This window comes from Rhopalosiphum padi, chromosome 3 (assembly GCF_020882245.1).
Source record: "Rhopalosiphum padi isolate XX-2018 chromosome 3, ASM2088224v1, whole genome shotgun sequence".
In the NCBI taxonomy this organism is placed as follows: Eukaryota; Metazoa; Arthropoda; class Insecta; order Hemiptera; family Aphididae; genus Rhopalosiphum; species Rhopalosiphum padi.
The window spans coordinates 11,750,685-11,771,292 of record NC_083599.1 but is presented as its reverse complement, the minus strand read 5'-3'; the positions used below and the strand labels follow the sequence as shown (position 1 = coordinate 11,771,292).

Genomic DNA, 20,608 nt, shown 5'->3' with positions numbered 1-20,608 from the left:
CTGCCATGATTTTAGTTGTATTTCATTTTTCACTTGTGTTAATCTACTAGAAATACTAGTAATATATACTTCACTACACCGACTTTTTCAAACTAATAATATCTTTAATGGTCAATACCCTAAAAGCTGTACTCACTAAGGGGGACTGATAATCAGATTCATATATTCTAAAACCATTGACCATAATTTGAGTAGAAAAAAAATAATAAAACTATCAAAGCACAATATAACTAACAAAGTTCAAAAAATATAACAAGTACCTATATAATATTTAATGTGTATATAACATAGTATCAGGTTTTCTACTTAGGATGATCACAGACACATAGGTCCTATCTATTTTTCAGTTGGTTAAATCTTCCATGTAAAGTTGACTTCCCTACGCTCACGTATTATCTCTTAATAGTTTCAGTCCCCTTTATGTACTCTTCTATCCCCTTTGTTATTACATCTTCCCCTTATTGTAATAATAATACATACATTTTGTCACAATTACTTTAAGTTGATTGCTATGTGCACTCGTGTTCATAAGTAGGCCACAATAAAGAGAACCTTTTATGATAACCCTTTTTTGTTTTTTTTCATTGTATCTTACCATTAATTAGTATTTTTCTGTTATGATAATAAATGAATAAATAAAAATTTAAAAAAATGAAGTATAATGAAAAGAATACTCGAAAGAATATAAAAATCATACTACACAAAAATTAGTACAATTAAAAGGTTCTTAAAAAAAAGTACAGTAAATAAACTAAATATATAAAAAAATTCATTAGAATAAATGTAAAACTTCAAAACATTAATTTTTTTTTAATGCATTTTTTAAGCTAGTAAAATTATGTTTCAATACCACTTTTTGTTGAATTGATAAATATTTGTTCAATTTCCTTATAATTTCATCCAAGTTAGGTAGCTTCTTGCATGATTCTATATTCAACAACATGCTCAGCATAGTGCCCCAAAGTTCTTTGTCTATGTATCTATACAATTAAAATAACAATTTAATTAAATGTAAATGGATGATATTTTTATTTAAAAGATGTAATACACAATGTGATGAGATATTATATAAAATCGTTATTAGGACATTATGTCCGCATGTGTTGTTTCTGTCTTATTACATCATAGTAAATTTTCATTCAACAAAACACATTTTGTGATGTTGGTTTTATTATTACAGTAAATTTATCCGTTATCAAAGTTAAAGGTAAGAATATTATTTAGGAAATGTCTTATGCTTTTATTGATATTAATATTTTAAAGTGAGTTATGAACATTTTAAAGTTGTAATATTTTACATAGCTATAACTCACTTTAAAATCATAATATCAATAAAAGCATACAACATTTTCCAAACATTATTTTTACCTTTAAATTTGATAATAGGTAAATTTACTCTAATATTAAATTTAACATCACAAAATGAATTTTGCTGAACAAATAATTTCATATTGTATGTATGTAAGACAGAGACAATACATGCGGGGATAACGTCCTCTTAATACATTAACATTTTAAATAACAAATTATTGAGAAACAAACTTAAAAGACAATATATTATTTTTACCTTGGAAATGGTTTCAATGGCACCCATAATTTACGTATTTTTTGAGTTTTCATGTAGTCTGACATGAGAACCATGTACATAATTCCAGCCAATCCAAAATAATCAGTCTATAATAGAATAAACATATATACATAATAAAATAAATATATTTTAATTTATTACAAAAAAAAAAAATTTAAATAAATGATAACCTGGTATGTCCAAGGCAATTTTTCTCTCATTTCATGACAAATAAAATCAGCAGTTTTCACTGTGTGTGTAAAAGTAGTATCAGGAGGGAATAAAGTCATATCAATACTACGACCAAAATCGATTAACTGCACACAAGGTTGATCACATTGATTAGGTCTAAAAAATAGTTTTTTTTTCAATAAATTAAAACAATTCTATAAAAATATAAAATACATTGATCATTGATGAAACTTACAATGTTTTAATAATAACATTATCTGGTTTTAAATCTCCATGAATGATTTGACATTGATGAAGGTATTTGAGTGCTGATGTCACTTGTAAAATGAGCAATGCACCAACGGTTATAGGGATGGAACGGTTCTATAAATCATAAAAATGTTTTTGGTATTTTATAGCATTATCAATAATTATAAACAAGTGTTGAATATTTGACATTAAAAAAGCTAAAGATCAACAAAATAAATCATTTAGAATATTTAGATTATGGTGTATATAATTCCTTTTTAAACTAACCATCGCCACTTTATACGCTAAAATTACAGATAATAGTGTTCCATGAGTAGCAAATTCCATAGAGATAATTGATCCATTTTTGAAAACAAACATCTGATCCATGTTAATGAAATAAGATAGTGCCTTAAACACAAAAAAAAAATGTTAGTATCGTTAAAAGAACAACATAACTGTACATAAAATATGTATATAAAAAAATATCACTCATTTACTTTCTCAGAATCTTTAAGACGATACTTGATTTCTTTACTTATATACCATTCCCAAGCACATGCTGGTTTTTGAATTTTAAGTGCTCTTTCTACAGCATTTTCACCATCTGATCTAACTTTCATCACACGTGCATATGATCCCTTTACCAATTTCATTGAGCAGTGTCATTTTATTTTGACCTAGATGAAATAAAACATTAATTTTAATATTGGTTTCTTATATATATATTTCTTTTAACTTTACAAGTAATACACAATTTATTAATTTATTAAATACAATAAGAGAAAGAAAAAAAAAGAATAATATAATTAGTATAATGGAAATAGCCACTCATAGGCTATGCAAATTTAAAATACAAATTATACATACCCAATTTGAACTCAGATCGCATAAATGGTAACTCTGATTCTTGCTCTACATAACCAGATTTGTGATGTTCATTAGGAAATTTAATTACTCTTTGTAATAATTTGGTTATTAATTCATCATCAAAAGGATTAATTGCATCACCTAGATAAAAAAAACAATCAGCTATATATTAATCAAATTATTATTTGAGAATATTAAGAAAACAAAAATTTAATTTCAAACATTAAAATTTTAAGACCAAATACATGGTAAGCATTATATATTATTATTAAAAATTTAACTTAACATTGAAATAAAATAATATTTTATTTTTATCTTATTCTTAGCTATACATTTTTTTAAAAGCTATTAACTGTACATGTTATGTTTATAGTTTAAATAAACATAAACGGAGATACAATTTATAAATTATACACAAATTATCATACCAAAATCAATTGAAGATTGTTGTTCTGCTTTTGTAACCGATGAAGAAATAATTCCAGATGAAGTACTACTATTACGTTCTTTAGACGCTTCCAGTATCATACTCAAATTTTTTCCCAATTGAAATTCTTCAGTTTCTTTGTTTTTATTTGGTTCAATTCGACTATTTAGTATAAGGACAAAAGTGAAAATTCAGTTTTGTAAATAATGTATTATGTGATTTTTAACATTTTACTAAATTAATTTTACATACGTTTGTGGTTGTTGTTGATTTTCAATGACAAAATTTGTTTTGGTTCTTCCTGGGGCCAATGGTGTTGAACTAGACAAAAGAAAAGCAAATGCTTTTGTTGAGCAGGTTATGTCATCATCATTTACTTCAATCTGAAAAATAAATACAATAGGTACTTGAAAACATATAAATGAGAATATCTAAGATCTATTCATCAGATATTGAAATTTCATTGATAAAAATAAATTTATTAATTATTACATATTATGAATACATATTTCTATTTATCGTTAATTTGATTGGATGTTCCGAATTGTAATAAACAATTTTCTACAACAAATTTTTAGATATTTTGTTGTAATTTAAAAAATGTTAATTGTAGACTTAAACATTTTTGCTATGATAATTTTTGTACAAAATAATATTTCCAAAATATTTAGAATAAATTTAAACTATTTATACTATAAATCTTGACTCATAACACTTAAAATGTATGAATTAGTATACATTTTAATTTATTGAAAAATTGTAGAACTAAAAAGATTGTAGTAATAACATTCAATATTCATTTACTGATGCATGTAATCTAAATTATTTTCATTAAAAGTTGAGAATGCTTACACAGTATGTATAATTTACTCAAATTCATCAATCACCAATAAAAAATTGGATATTTTAATTAAATCACTTGTAAAAGTAATTTATACATTAGTTTTTAAATAAATAGTAAAATAGTTATAAGAAATACAACAATATAAAAACACATTGGATATTGAATTTCTTTTAACATTAACTGTTTTACAAACCAATGAACTAATAATTACAAGTCTTGAGCCCTGATAATAACTTTAAAATTCATTTTTCTTAAATGATATTTAGAAAAATTGTTACTGACAAGGCTTAATCACATAATTATAACCAATAAATATGTAAAAAAAACTAACTTACATTTTGCATTTTTTTGATAGGAGACTTGCCTTCATTACTTGGATTAATAGAATTATCTTTAGTTTTGTCAACTTGTTTTTCAGTATTTTTGGTTTCATAAGAGTCATCCTTATAGACTTCATAATTTTGAACACTAGGTTGTTTACAGTTTTTATCATTCTTTAATTCTATTTTTGAACTGTTTTTGATACTACTACTTGCTTTTTGACCCATAAATTGATTCATTTTAGAACTTTTTTTGCTGAACACATTTTCATCATTATCAACATATACGTCTGGTACTTTAAAACCGTTTCCATTATTTTCATCATTTTCATCTATGTATACTTGAATTTCATTTTCTACATGATTTTTATCATTTTGGTCAATGAGTACATGTTCTTTATGAATTCCTTGATCATCCTCATCTGTGTAAACATAGAAATCACTTGGATTTTTAACTTGATTTTGTGGTATTTTCTCTTCTATTTTTGAACCATTTTTAATACTACTACTTCCTTTTTGACCCATTAACTGATTTATTTTAGAACTTTTTTTGCGGAACACATTTTCATCATTATCGACATATACATCTGGTACTTTAAAACCTTTTCCATTATTTTCATCATTTTTATCTATGTACACTTGATTTTCATCATTGTAATCAACAAATACAGTAGGTTCTTTATGAAGTGTTCCTTGATCATTATCATCTGTGTATACATAGAAATCTCTTTGATTTCTAACCACTTCTTTTTCTTGTATATTAAAAACATTGTTGGCAATCGGTGTTTTGTTATCTTCATAAACCATAAAATCTGAAGGACAAGACTTTATATTATTATCAACTTCTTCAAATGCATCAAACGCAATTGGTTTTCTATCCCTTGAAATTAATTCTGACTCTTCTTCTTTATCTAAATAAAAAAAGTTAGTTTAAAAATGGCTTTTCAATTGTAACTTAAATATGTTACCTGCACATGGACTATTCCACATTTGTTGAACTAAATCAATTGCAACTCTTGTGTTGACAGTGACAGATTGACTTAAAGGATCAGGCTCATTATTACGCAGTGGAAGTGGAACCTAAATATTAAGTAATTCAGATTTAATTATAAAAAAAAAAACATTCAAAAGCCACAGTAGCTAAGGCCAAATTAAACATTAAATATTTTATATATTACATTTATAGATAATATATGTACGCTAACAGTATTGTATAATTAGATAATATAGATAAATGAAAATTTAAACTATTATGTAGAAATAACAAAATATAGTAATTTTATTCATTACCTTAAATTCATTATTATCTTCTGGCAAAATAACTTTTTTTAAAGGTTTTACTATTTTTTCCTTTGGTTGGGATTTTGTTGAACTTAATGAATGTGATTTTTCTTTTAAATCTAAATTATTTAATGACAATTTCAAATAATTAATTAGTCTCTATTAGTATTAGAATATTGAATAAATTTTAAATACTAACGCTTTTTTTCTTTTTCTTGTTTTAAGTAGATCTCGTACCTAATTTCTTCAAGTTGCACATCTCTACCAGCCGCATACACCTAATATACATAATAATATTGAATAAAATGTAACACAAATATAAAATCATATTTTTTTAATTCCTAATCTTAAAGATTATCATATTTTACTGAGAATTTAATAATTAATACATATTCAACCAGATAAATGATAAGTAGTAAGTTTTAAAATAATAAATATTTAATAAGAAAGCTACAATGTATATATGCAAAATATGTTCACAGTATTATTAGTAATTTAGCATAAAATTACTATAAAATAATTTTTAATAGATTTTTGTCGATTTCATAAAAAAAACTTCCCCATATTATGTAGTAGATAAAATAAACATTTAAATATAATACTCTTGATTTAACTCACTTTCTCTTTACAATACATAGGTCTTTTAGTAGGATCTGGAGGTTCAAACACAGCAACTGGACAGGAAAGATTAGTATTTCCTTTTATACTACGTAAAGCATTTGGAACTGTAATACCAGGTAATTTTGTCACACATTCCAAATTATTATCCTGGTGTACTAAAATTAAAAATTTTAGACAAATCAAAATTATTTATTTATTTTCATAGTAACCTTAAAAACAAAAAAAGTAGGTAAGTGAAGACCGCTCTGCTATACATTATGTGTCAAGTGGGTCACTATTATAGGTGTGTTAAAATTGATTATATATCATTGTATAGGGAAAAAGATTCTAATCGGAAACGATCAATCAGCCTATATCATTTATTTTACTTTAAGTATTATAAAAGGTATCAACACTTTTTCAGGAATACTTTAAAAAAAAGTACTTGTACATTTTTTAGTTACATTATTAGCTACTTATAAAAACTCTATATTGCATTTCCAATTCTTAGCTATAGAAATTGAACATTTTATAAATATTTACTACAAATCTAATTGCAATTTTTTATGATTTTGACAAATGTTGTTAATATTTGGACTTCAAATACTTATAAAAAAAACCTGTCAATGTATTTTAATATTTTTTTAATCAATATTTATATAGTCAGATGTCTAAAAAATAGTTAAAATATTTTCAAAATTATACCATGGTTCATAAGTAGCAATTGATAATATAAATATTTTGTAAATATTTCAAGTTCCTATGATTATTAATTTTTGAATTATAACTACTAAAAAGAATCATTTGATGATAAATTGTTAATTAACTCAGGAATTTTATAAAAATTTAAATTTCAGCGCTCATAAATAATATTTGTTCATTATTCTCAACATCTTAACTTTACTTTTTAATCCAGTAATAACAACTCATGAAGAACCTTGTATGAAAATTTTCAAATCTTACGTATAAATATTGAAAATTTTAGGAATTTTCAATCAAATTGTTGACAAATTTCAAAGTCAAATTATATAGATAATATTATATAAAACTAGTAGGTATTATACATACCCAAGTTTTTAATATTTTAATTAAATTCATCGTCATTAGTTTATCTCTAAGCAATGACCTAGTAAAAAACCTGTCTTTTGATTTAATATTTGATATAACCAACCTTCAAAGTCAATAGTCGATACAGGTTTAAGAACTTTTGATCGTGTCTTTTTAGGTTTGGTCCATGGTCCAGCTTTAACTGTATTTTCTTTATTTATGCCTTTTTGAGCGAGATCACAATTATTAGTTGCGGTTCCAAGCAATCCCTTCTCATCGTTATCCTATATTTAATTATACATAATCATAAATTTGTTACTATTGAATTTTATTCAAAAACTACCTCAAAAATTCGAAGAACAGTATTTTTTCCATTGACATTATTCATTTGAGGTACTTTTCCAATAACTCCGCCAAAACCATGCCTGACACCACTATGCGTTTCAGACTTTTTTAAAACATTGAATGCATGTCTTTTTTCAGGTTCTTGGTTCTTATCGTCATCATTTGTTATCTGTCCATTAAGCATTCGCCTAGCAACGCTTAATTGGAATTGGCTATAAAATAATTTTAAAATATATAATAATTTATAATTTTAATAAAATAACTGTAGCTTACAGATGAGCTTGTTCAAGTTCTTCAACAGGCTCAGCCTTAGCTTTAATTCCCAACAAAAATATTTGATCCACACGTTTAAAATCATTGTATCTATCCAATAATTCTGCCCACGCACGATAAAACAAAGCACACATTGTACCAATACCTTGGTTGTAAACAGTTTGATATAACTCAATAGCATTTGATTGGTTTTCAATCTAAAATATTTAAAACAATTTTTATTATCTCAATTTTTTTAAATATATAGTTTTATTAAGAATGCTATATAACAATATGTTATGAAATAAATTGGATATTTACAAAATTAATTAAAATTGTAATAAATCTGGGATCTTGTTTGTATTTTGAATCATCTTTGAATTTCTGTACAGTTTCTTCAATTAGAGGCATCAAATTACTTTCTGGTCCGTGTTTTAAATATATTTGTTCCAACCATTTCATATACTCAAAATGTGGAGCTAAAGGATCATCACCTTCATATGTACGAATAGCATGTTCATATTTTCTAGTAATAAAATAAATTGTAATGAAAACTTTATTTTATACTTAATTTTTTTGAATAAATCAAACAAACAAAACATTGATAATTTTTATGTTTAAGAGGACACTATACCTATGTCCTACATGTCTTATAAATATAAAACATAGTATAACCTATTTTGCGTGATAAAGAACGAGAAAGCTACAGTCATAACAAAAAAACCAAATTTTTACCACATAAAAAGCAGAATTTGTAACTGTGAAATATCACTCTTAGTTTTTCAACATTGGAACTACAAAAAAAATTATTTAAGTTAAGAAAACACAAAAATAATGGATTTTAAAACAATAAAAACTTTTTTTGTATAAATATCAAGAAAATAAAAACAATATTTCACTGATGATGTTCTCAACTATATGGTATATCAATTTGACACCTTAACTATCACTATAACCTAAATGGTTCTATCCTGCACAAAACAGTTTTTGCTAAGTTTCATTTTTGTAAGACAACATATGTGGCATAACTTTCTTTTAAAAATACATAGTAGAACCTCAATAGCTCGGATAAATTCAGACCAAGTGACGTCCAAATTACAAGAGGTTTTTCAAAGGTACTCAAGCTAAAGTTAAATGAATCAATCATCTTTAATTAGCAGTTCTGACAAAAAATTGTAGCAAAATAAAATTTAAAAAAATAAAATATACACAATAGAGGATGTAAAAATAGGTATTGAAAGAAGGGGTAAATTAATTTAAATTAATTACCTATTTATTAATAACAAAATTAGAAATTATTTTTTGAGTGAACCTTTGAATCTTTGTTACAATAATATTCTAATAGACAAGGTACAGTAAGCATAAGATAAGTGTACTGGATTCCAAATAACAAAATTGGTATACATAAATTAGTTTATAAATTAATTGAGTTTCTACTGTATGTACTGATCTTTATAAACAAGATATATTAAATTTTTTTTAACATCTGTAATGCTAAATAAATAATTTTAAATTTATTAAAAATAATTAAAATAGAAAGGATACTAAAATAAATATGGAATACAATCAATATTTTTAAGTACCTATTTGAAAAATAAAGTTTATTAAACTTACTCTTTCTCCTTATTTAACTTTTGTTGAATTTCCATATTAGATTGTGCTTGTAAAGCAGTTTCTAATTGAATAGGTTTTCTACCTTGTCTTAGTGGTCTAATATTTTCTTTAGTCAAATCCAGTGCATCAGATGTATCTACAGTATTCATTGTTTTCTATAAACATTAAATAGGATTAAATGACAGTCATACAGTTATTAATAACAAATACTGTTAAATGCATTAAATATATTATAATGATAAAACTAAAGTTGTCTAATATCCCTTTTCCCCATCATCCTTTGGTTTTGAATTTTCAATAATGAAAATTCTATGAGTATTACTCTTTGTATAACTAGTAATTAAATTTAATTAAAAAAAACCATATTCATTCCCAAACGATCTACAGATTTTAATTTCAAATAAATTAGTAATTAATATATCTATGGGTTAAATAAATAACAATATGAGTTAAACATACACAATTTTAGGAAATGTAAAAGTATTTAATTATTATCATCCATTAACAAATATTTAAAGATATTAAAAGTATAATAATAAACTTATTAACATCTTTTACCTATAGTAATACAAAAAAAAATATTAAATAATGCTAAGCATAAAATAGTCAAAAAAATGTTGATTTTACTTTATAAATATACCTTTACTCATGTATATATATTTCTTTTTCGTTGACTTATTTTATAAAATTAAAAGGATGGTACTTCCGTATTATCTCAACTACCCAAATATTTCTAAGACTACCTGTTAGAATCAACTGGGATATCGCGACTACCTCCGTATAGGAATCTATTTATAAATGTAAATGCCTGTGTTATAATCTGTATCATCGTAATGTACAATTTACTATGTTCATACCTGACTGAATTTGTTTGGTGACAAAACCTTGCAAATGATTCACCATTTAATAGATTTTAATGGATCTTAAAATCTGCTTTCTTCATCAAAAAAATAATTAACTAAATGTTGTATACTATAATTATACATTTTTTTCTATACAAAATTTTAGATGTTATCTAAATGTTTATTAGATTATATTTTATCGTGTTTCAAAATTGATTTAAATTTGGAATTATTACTGTTATTAACTAAATGTTAATTTAAACATCAATAATATAATACAAATATATATTTTTATTAATATTCAATAAATTTAGGTAGTCGAAATACCACGGATGATTATATCAATAGGTAGTCTTGGTAATATTCCAGTAGTTGAGATAACATGGTTATGCACCCAAGGTAGTCGAGATATAACACAGAAATACCAAAAAGAATCAATAATTTAAAAAAAAAATGACAATTATTAATATTGATATATGAATAGCATTTTATATAAAACATCCAAATGGAGTTTTCTTACTTTTTAATAACCATCTTTCAATTCACATCAATTAAAATGTAGTGAGTTAGTCTATGCCTACCAAATGGCTTGTATAAACCATTAATATAATCCTTTAATTAATAAATCAAGAATAACAATTCTATAAGAATAATCTTAAACTATAAAGTAATTGTTTGAATAGAGTAAAATAAGACTCAAAATATTTGTATTGTTTACATATAATTGAACAAAGTATTTACTATGCTAAACCTGCAGACATTTAAAAAAAAACATGTTTAATATTTAAAAAATAATTATTCAAATAATTTCAGAAAAAAAACACCTATTTTAAAAATAAATTAGAACAATCTAAATCTTCAGGGGGTGAATACTTTTTGATAACTTAAAATAGCAAACTTAACAACCCACATATGAATGCCAAGTTTTTAGCAAAATATGAGCGATTTAAGTGAAGGTCAACAACAGTTACAAGTACAAGTTTTAACCGAACACAATTTTAATACAGGTGGCCTGGTGGATTGTCATACAACTTTCTCAGATATGTATGGACAAACACTGCTATGAGTATTGTTACATCAGATAGGTCGTCCAGAGTTTGCAAAGATAATTTTATTATTTCTATTTCGATAAACAACTTTGAATAAAATTCTAAAAATTAATAGCGATTTCAATTATTACATTCATACATGTTGTTGTAATATCAATAATAACCTTATTTGGTTACTCAAATCGTGCTATAGAGTATCAGTTACTATAAATCCGAGTCTGTAAAGTGCCTCAAGTAGCAGACGATTTAACTAGTCCAAAAACAATTTATAGCGCGACGTATAGACCGTGTGTGTGTGTGTGCATAGATCTTACCTCAGTAACGGAAAGAATTTCCGTGTCAGTGATCATCGTCAAAATGTCGCCGGCGACGCACGAGCTTCCTGTCAACGAAGACAGTAAAATACGCGAAACGCGATATGGCCGAATATGACCGGATAATGGATAATATACAATATTATTCAAACAAAACGGATAACGGCGAACGCCGAATTTCCAACAGCCGCCGACGAGAGCGCTGCGTCCTACGTGCCTGCGTTAGTACCGGTTGGCGGACGATACGACGGCGGCGCCGGCTACGGACGACGTTCGAACCGCGGCAGCGTAACGTATTTTCCTGTATTCGGCGTTGCGACCCACTGATGCTTACCGTTTCGTCCCACCGGTTTGGAGGCGTGAATAGTGAATCCAACGACGTATATACGCCGAGGCCATCGCGTACGATAATAATGATGATATAATAATTAATTTGGTCTACTCATCGCCCATTGGGCCATGTCCATGTTGCCGCCAGCAGCGACACATTATTATTATTACACTATTACCTAATATGGTTTATGGAAAGTCCTCAGTAAAATCATAATTGAAACAAAATAATATATATATAATAAATATTAGTATAATAGTAGGTATTACAATGTTTACGATCTTAAGGCAATTCGGAAACATTCGGAAAAAGCCTAAAAAACTTCAACTGTTTTCAAAGAAAGACCATCACTAAACTCGTCAATCGATGATATAGGCCAAGACTAAAATTTAAATAATTATTAAGTAAATAATTTAGTCATGGTTTAGGCGATCGTTTTCTCTCTATTCACCGATTATGAATTGTTAATTAGTCGCATAATAATTATTATAATTATTGTTCCGGCGACAACCGACTACCGAGTGTATCCCACTCGGCCGACGTTACGTATTATGATTTTTAATTCATACATAATACTATAGTAATAACTAATACTAATAATTATAAAAAAAGGTACACCTATTTGTCCGGCATTACGATTAAAATATCGATATCATTAAAAAATAATATCGTCATGACGTCATGGTTATTATTACTATGATGATTATTATTATTATTATTATGCGATAATTTCCACCTCCACAAGCCACGACATTATACATTCTGTTTCACAATATTCTATTCTATTCCGTTGTAGGAAAAAAAAATAAAATCCGCGATAATCCATGTTCGAAACGTTGTTATCTCGTTTAAAGTAAACAGCAGTCAGCAATATTATAGCCGTCACTCTTCAAACTATTGAAATATACCTACCTAGGCACCTATTATAATATTGACTTTCATCAGCAAAACGGCGTTCACTATTCGTACGAAACGACAAAACCAGTGGGAACCGTTCGACGTAATTATTATTCACTCGCACAGTTGTTACTCACTATTCTCGTCGTCGTGTTGCGATAGCCGGCCTATCGTTTTTTTCTACCCATAGTGTAGCGCAGTGCAGACGTTCACTAAAAATTTATCATAGCGGCTATTGCGTCGAATTCATTTAGTTTTTTTTCGTATTCTGTTTTTACGCTTTTGGAAAATAGGGTAGTTTAGTTTTACCGGTTTTTCCTATTTTACCGCTATAATGTCATCTAACGTCGGCGATGGAGTGCCGGATGCCGTAGATGGACTTTATGATGTTTACAGCGTGAGCTTTTGGCTTAAAGTGTTGTTGAACGGCAGTCTGGTAGCGATTATCACGTTTCTATTAATGAAAATATTCATGAAACGCAACGAGCCTGAAGTCGAAGAACAAGAAGATGTGACGCTACCAAAAATGAAAAAGAGAGATTTTACCATCCAAGAGCTACGCGAATTTGACGGCACCAAAGGTGACGGACGCATTTTGGTAGCGATCAATGGCAAAGTGTTTGACGTCACTAAAGGAAAACACTTCTATGGACCTGGTATGATTGTTCTTGTGTTACACGGTCTTAAATTCAGTTCATTTATAACAGACAATTAAATACTTATCTACTCTATCACAGGTGGTGTTTACTCAACATTTGGTGGACATGATGCTTCTCGTGGATTAGCTACATTTTCAGTTAGTGGTAAAGATGAATACGATGACCTAAGTGACCTGAATTCTTTAGAGATTGAGTCTATGTTGGAATGGGAAACTCAATTTATGGGTAAATATAACATTTTATAATCGCTACCATTTTACATAATTTTGAGGGTAAATTATATCATAATTATGATAATTATAATATTATAATATCTTAAATAATCATAATACAATAATTGTAGATATTTTAAAAAATAACAAAAAACTGTTTTCACTTGGCTGGGGATACATTTGATTAAAAGTTAAAATAAAATGATCATGATTCTATTCATATTAAGTAAATTTTATTAACTTCATGCAATTTTTTTTGTTATAACTTATCTATATAAAGAAGGTACAAAAATAAATAGGTCACTGTTGCATACTTGCATAAGTTACCTACATTAAGTAATATTCTTATGGTTTAGTTTTTAAAGTGTTTACTTATACTATAAAATCTATTGAAGTATTAAACTGTAAGTTATAACTGTAGTATTAAATAATTATATGCAATTATGTTTATATAATGTATTAGTGCAATACTAATTTTAAATTGTACACATTCCTTGCCTTTCGATCAATGGCACTGATTGAATTTATAAACCTACTTAAAAGAATATTTCTAATTCTGTAATTTTTAAACCACATACCTAAAGTAATTTTTTTCTAGAAAAACATATATATATATATATATATATATATATATATACTCAAAACTGCTGCATATAATAATATAAATTCCATAATTTCTTTGTTTAAATATAATTATTTTGTTTGTTTCCTACAAAGGCTAAAATCTATTTGCATTCATTCTGATTTAGACTGATAAAAACTATGAACCTACCCAAATCCTAGTCGTGTGTCTCCAAAATACCGTACATTTTATTTTAGTAAACCAATGAATAAACAAAATATTACCATAAAAATTATTAACATAACATTTGTAATTTAAAGTTTAGTTTAGTATTTATTTATTATTTAAACATTTTATTACCTAATTAAAATCTCCATCAAGTTGATTACCTAAGTTGTAAGAATTAAAAATAAATGTTATACCTAGATAAATGAAATAAGCATAATATGTACCTATATCCTATATTATATAAATATCACTATTTTTTAGTTATATATACATATAGGTATATATTGTAGAATTATTTCTCTTCAATTCAATTAACCATTTGTTATTCTGTAAAACTTTTTTCTATTGACATATTGAAAATGCACAAGTTAAAAAACATAGGTCATCATAGTTCATACTGATAACTTATTCATTTTATGATAATTTTATATATAAAATAAAATAAATACAGATTAATTAGTGTGTGTGTGTACAAGTGTAAATATTATTTACATTTATAATATTAATATACATGTATATATTCTTTAAAGACAACTCCTATTCAGTGTTATTATGTTAATGTTTGATGTAATATAATACACATTTATATATTTTATTATACAGTTAGTATATTATATCTTATGTATTAGCTTACAAAAAATATGTTAACTTAATTGGCCTGCTTAAACGCTAAGACAATAATTATTAATGTACCTGGTAACATCCGGTAACTAATTTATGTATTGAACTCTTTCCTTTTTATTTGATATTATAATTTATTAATAAATTTCTTATGTCAAAATATTAAAATTAATAATAGAGAAATTCATTTTTATTATTTATATTGTGTATAGTAAAAGCTTTTTATAAGCGATATCTATAATAAATTTTATTTTTATTTTTTACATGTCATCTTATATAATTGCTCATACAACCATATTTATAATTTATCACTATTTCATGTCACAAATCTTTATCTAGCAAATTAATCAGGTTTTATTTATGATTATTATTATTGTCACTATTTTCTAAAACCATCATAAACTAAATTATGTTAAGGTAATAAAATGTGTAGGTACCATCAATTTTTTTTTTATTTAGTAAATGAATAATTTTACTATTTAAATAATAACTTATGATTAAAAACCAGACTTTTGTGTAGCTTACACCTAAAATATGTGCGATTAAAATTCTGATATGTGCAAAATTGTGCGAAAACTAATTGTTATTAAGAAGATGCCAGTGTAGTATTTATTATTTCTCTCTAACCCATGCGCAACATAGCAAATTTTACGTTCACAAAAATTAATATAATCATATTAATTTCTCAAATTAGAGTGAAATGACCTATTATAGAATTTAAAGTTAAGAACATTATCTAGGGCATCTCATAAGTTTTTTATTATATTTTTATTTTAAAGCGAGTTAAAATTCTATAATAGGTCATTTCAGTCTAATTTGAGAAATTAATATGATTATAGTCATTTTTGTGAATGTAAAATGTGCTATGTTGCGCGTGGGTTAGAGAAAGATAACTAATACTACGCTGGCATCCACTTAAGAATTACATAACAAGTTTTTCACTATAGGTACTTATTGCTATTTATTTTTGAAATTATTTATAAGTTGGCATTAACTATTAAGTAATATATAAAAATATAAAATTTAAACTGATTTACAATATTTTATTAAAATATTAAAATGTATTATCACTATTATCATATACATATCTAAGTTTTTTTCTGTCACTTAATATGTGTTTTAATTATGAAAACACACAATCTACATCAACATTTGTTATCGGGCATTGTGTATAGCAGGATCTTCTTTTAAATCTACTTCATTTCCATTTATTAAATCATTGTATAAATTCAAATATTGTCTCTGTGATTTTTATGAAATACTGATTTGAATTTTCCATAGAGTATTTGTCCCTTCTCAATTTTCTTAGTCCACCTCTTACTATTTCAACTTCATCTATTTGATAATTAGTAGAATTTTGTTTTTCAAGTTTTATAATTAAATTTGGCAACTGAAAATAGTTATTTATTTATTAAATTATACGGATGTAAGTCCTATTACAATTTCAAACATGTGAACATAAAATATTAACAAAGTAGTAAACAGTAAAAGAACAATATAACAAAAAATTGTATATAAAACTATTAGTTTTTAAATAAATATAATAAGAAAATTATAAAGTGTGTTAAGGTATATAATAAAGATAATAGAAAAGTGATATAAAATCAAAGGGGTAGGTGTTACCAGCTACCATCAGGAGATTAGCAGGGGAATTTAAAAATATATCTAATATAATATAATATATTATTGATAATATTATTAGTTATAAAGTCCAATACAATGTAACAATATAACATAGCAATAATAAAGTAAAAAACAACATCAAATATATAATAATAGGTGTTATAATAGATTATGGAACAAAAAAAATTGTACAAAAGTACTAATTAGGTAGTACAATTTTATAAAAAAAACCTGAAAGATGCAAAAAAATGAAACTTTCTTTAAATTAATCTACATCTCTTGATTTGGATTTGTAGCTTGTTTCTATAGGATTTAGAACACACCATAAAAAGATGCAATTGCATGTGAATCTAGTTTTTACTTATGATTAATGCTTATACAAGTATATTTTTTAGATTTCAGCAAAAATTTCATACGAGAAACGTTATACCAAATTTTCAAGCCTTAGCTATAAAAATGTTATACATTTTTTTAAATAAAATAATTTTAAAATGTTAATTTTGACATTTTTCTTGACATTTATAAAAAAAAAAACAGATAATTTCAAATATCCATAAATACTTCAGAATGAGTAAAAGATTTTAAATTACACTATACAAAAAAAATTTGAACATAAATATTTGGTAAAAATTTAAATTATATAAGGTTATTTGTGTTTTTCTCCATTTTTTTTTTTTTTATTAATTACTAAGAAAAAACAAAAATTTCTACTCAAAACTATTTTTTGACAAAATTGATTTCTTTATTTTGTTATAGTTCAAAAATGAATAATTTATTGTAAAAACTTAAAAAATTTTCTAAATGTTTATATTATTAATACCATACATAGTATAATTAACAAAATATTTGGATTATATTTAAGTTATTTATTGAAAATTTAAATTAAAATTTTTTTCTATAAATCCTAATAAAAATGTTTTGGCAAGTAAATACTAAATATGCTTGACAATTTAATACAAGGTTTCCCATAAATTTTAATTTACCAATTAAAAAATATTGAATATTCATAAATGTTCAAAGTTTGAATTTTGACAGATACTTCAAAATCCTAATAATTATGAATTTTATAGTTATAAATAATACGTTTTATTTTGGATTTGGAAATTGTTTAGGAACTTTTATCAAGGTTCCTAGATTATTTTTTTTTACTTTTAACATTTTAACAAAAATAAAAAGTTAACCAAAAAGTCAAATACGTTTTTTATAAGCATATGAAGTTTAAATTTTAAGAAAATTGAAAATTTTTAAACTGTTCACAATTTATAACTAAGATATACAATTTTAAAATAAAATTTCTAATACATAGTTTATAGATACTTTAAAATGTATATAAGCAAAACTTTTTGTAGGCATTTTAATTTAAAATTTGGACAAAATAACATATTTATTTAAATTATGAATAATAATATTTTATTATTTTGTTATATTTCAAAAACATTTTTTTTTTGAGACTTAAAAGTTAAAAATTTTAAACATATTATTGTATTATATACAAACAATGACTTAATGGCATTTTTAAATGTTAAAATTGGTTTTCTGTATCAATAATTTATCATTGAATGAAAATTTAACACATCTATCACAATGACCTACTCAATTCCTGCTGTATGGTAGAGTGGTACCCACTTAGCCATATTTTTATTTTTATATTTTGTGAACTTGATATGAACGCATTATTCAATTTTCAAAAAATGAATTTGAAAATAAACTAAGTTTTTTTATGAATTTAAATGGTTTTTTTAGTTTGTTGATAAGTAACTTTGATAGACTTAAGCATAGAATAAATACACTTTAACTATGCAATCATTTATCACTCATTATTTAAATTTGGATTTGGGTCACTAGTAATATATAGAGGCAAATGACAATTAAATATTTATTTCTCACCTCCTGCCATAACAGGCTATAAATTGTATTATGAATTACTAATGAATTGAACCTGAAATAATATAAGGAACAATAAATTATTGTTGCCTTTATAAAGTATATTTAATCCATGACAGTAGTTACATAACTATAAAATAAACACTTATTACAAATATTTTATATATATTATTGAAAAAGAAAATACATATAATATCATATATTTATTTACTAGGTTTAGAAAAAATAAATTGTCGAATGTTTTTTATATTTTTTCATTAACTTGTTATTTATACTAGGTACAAATTTAATTTAAAATTAATATACTGCATGATTCATATATAGTTAAGTATTTCTCCAAAGTTATTTTTACAATTCTTAATTTTTAAAAATATGGTTATTTATCTTCCAGTGTTTTAAATAAAATAAATAAATAAAATTTAATATTAAAGAGCGTTAATTTATATTTATGTGTCCAAGAAAGCGAACGTGTTCTGGGTGCCAAATCGATTTACATCTATTCCAAAAATTCAACCGTAGTTAGTATGTTCTATGTGTTCATAATTTTAATGTTCTAATATTTTTTGTTTTCTGAAAAAAAATTGTTTGGCACATAGAATAACATATTCACTATTTATACTTGTACAAAACACACTGGAAATAAATACCTATTTCCAATTCTCATTAACAATAATAATGCTTTATATTAAATACTTAATACTATATTTTAAAACTGTTGTCAAACAAATATTTCATAATTCATAGATTTTGTTTTTGTGAAGGTACCTAACGTCGATATTATATTTTACCTTTTCAAAAATAATTAACAATATTCAATGTAAATAATTTGCTTTTATTTTTGATTTGATGAACCTTAATCTAACTAATTTTAAAAACCATAGATTAGAATTTGTACTAGTTAATATTTAATGTCTAAAACTTTAGCTTGAACTAATCCATCTTTAAAAAGAACTTTCTATATTGTATTTTTGTATATTTTGTATTTATTTATTATAATATTCTATTTATTTTTTTATATATTTTTATTTTATTTAGAAAAATATGATTATGTTGGGCGTCTACTGAAACCAGGAGAATCTCACAGTTATTATACTGATGAAGAAGAAACTCCTACCAATAAACTTCATCTGGAAAATCCAAAACAATGTGAAACTGACAAACCTAAAAACTATGCTGTAGGAGATTCTGAAAATATTAACGAATTATCAAAAACTGGAACCAAAGATAATAATGAGGAAATTATAGACAACAACAGTGGTCTATCTTCAAATAGTAATGACGAGAAACCTGAGGCCACTAAATTATTGGATATCCCAACCAAGCAAGATGAAATTCATACCTTGGAAAAATAGTACAAATTATTTAAATTAACATCGGTATTTATTTTCAACTATGGGGGACTATGAACGGTTACGTCTGTTACGGTGATGGGATTCATTATATACTGTAAGGGTGTTAAAGTTTTTTGTTTTGTACTTAATAATATGACTGAAATCAACAATTATTATTGAATTTTAATTCTTTTTTTTCTGTTTCTTCATTATACGAACAAAAATGAAGATAAAAATATCTATTTAAGTTCAAAATATTCAGTGTTAGTGTTTAAAAATTATGAATGAAGAATTATCTGGTTTTGTTCCTTTATTCAGTTTTTGTTGAATATAATTGAAGGAATTACATTTTTATTTTTTATAACTATATAATAAGTATAAGTAATGTAGTAGTTGATTTTGTCTTTTAGTCTTATCTAAATAATTCAATTATTTTATTAAAATGTACCATTAAGTTACAGGGAACAC

The 20,608-nt window shown here is 25.0% G+C and overlaps 2 protein-coding genes across 2 annotated transcripts; one reads left to right on the top strand and one right to left on the bottom strand.

Moving 5' to 3' along the window:
• Positions 1-642: 642 nt before the first annotated feature.
• LOC132924073 (probable inactive serine/threonine-protein kinase bub1) lies at positions 643-12,043 on the bottom strand. The gene is given in 21 exon segments (XM_060988155.1): positions 643-980; positions 1,568-1,674; positions 1,759-1,915; positions 1,995-2,122; positions 2,276-2,398; positions 2,488-2,631; positions 2,633-2,667; positions 2,858-2,998; positions 3,286-3,446; positions 3,537-3,667; positions 4,464-5,359; positions 5,417-5,528; positions 5,739-5,848; positions 5,929-6,007; positions 6,348-6,505; positions 7,501-7,660; positions 7,720-7,933; positions 7,995-8,191; positions 8,295-8,499; positions 9,588-9,742; positions 11,793-12,043. Coding segments are annotated over 21 exon segments (3,630 nt in total). The 5' UTR covers positions 11,829-12,043; the 3' UTR covers positions 643-799.
• An 830-nt stretch (positions 12,044-12,873) lies between these two features.
• LOC132924074 (membrane-associated progesterone receptor component 2-like) lies at positions 12,874-20,313 on the top strand. Its single transcript, XM_060988156.1, has 3 exons — positions 12,874-13,676; positions 13,758-13,904; positions 19,845-20,313. Exons 1-3 carry the CDS (start codon positions 13,355-13,357, stop codon positions 20,159-20,161), a joined length of 786 nt encoding a protein of 261 aa, XP_060844139.1. The 5' UTR covers positions 12,874-13,354; the 3' UTR covers positions 20,162-20,313.
• Positions 20,314-20,608: the final 295 nt, after the last annotated feature.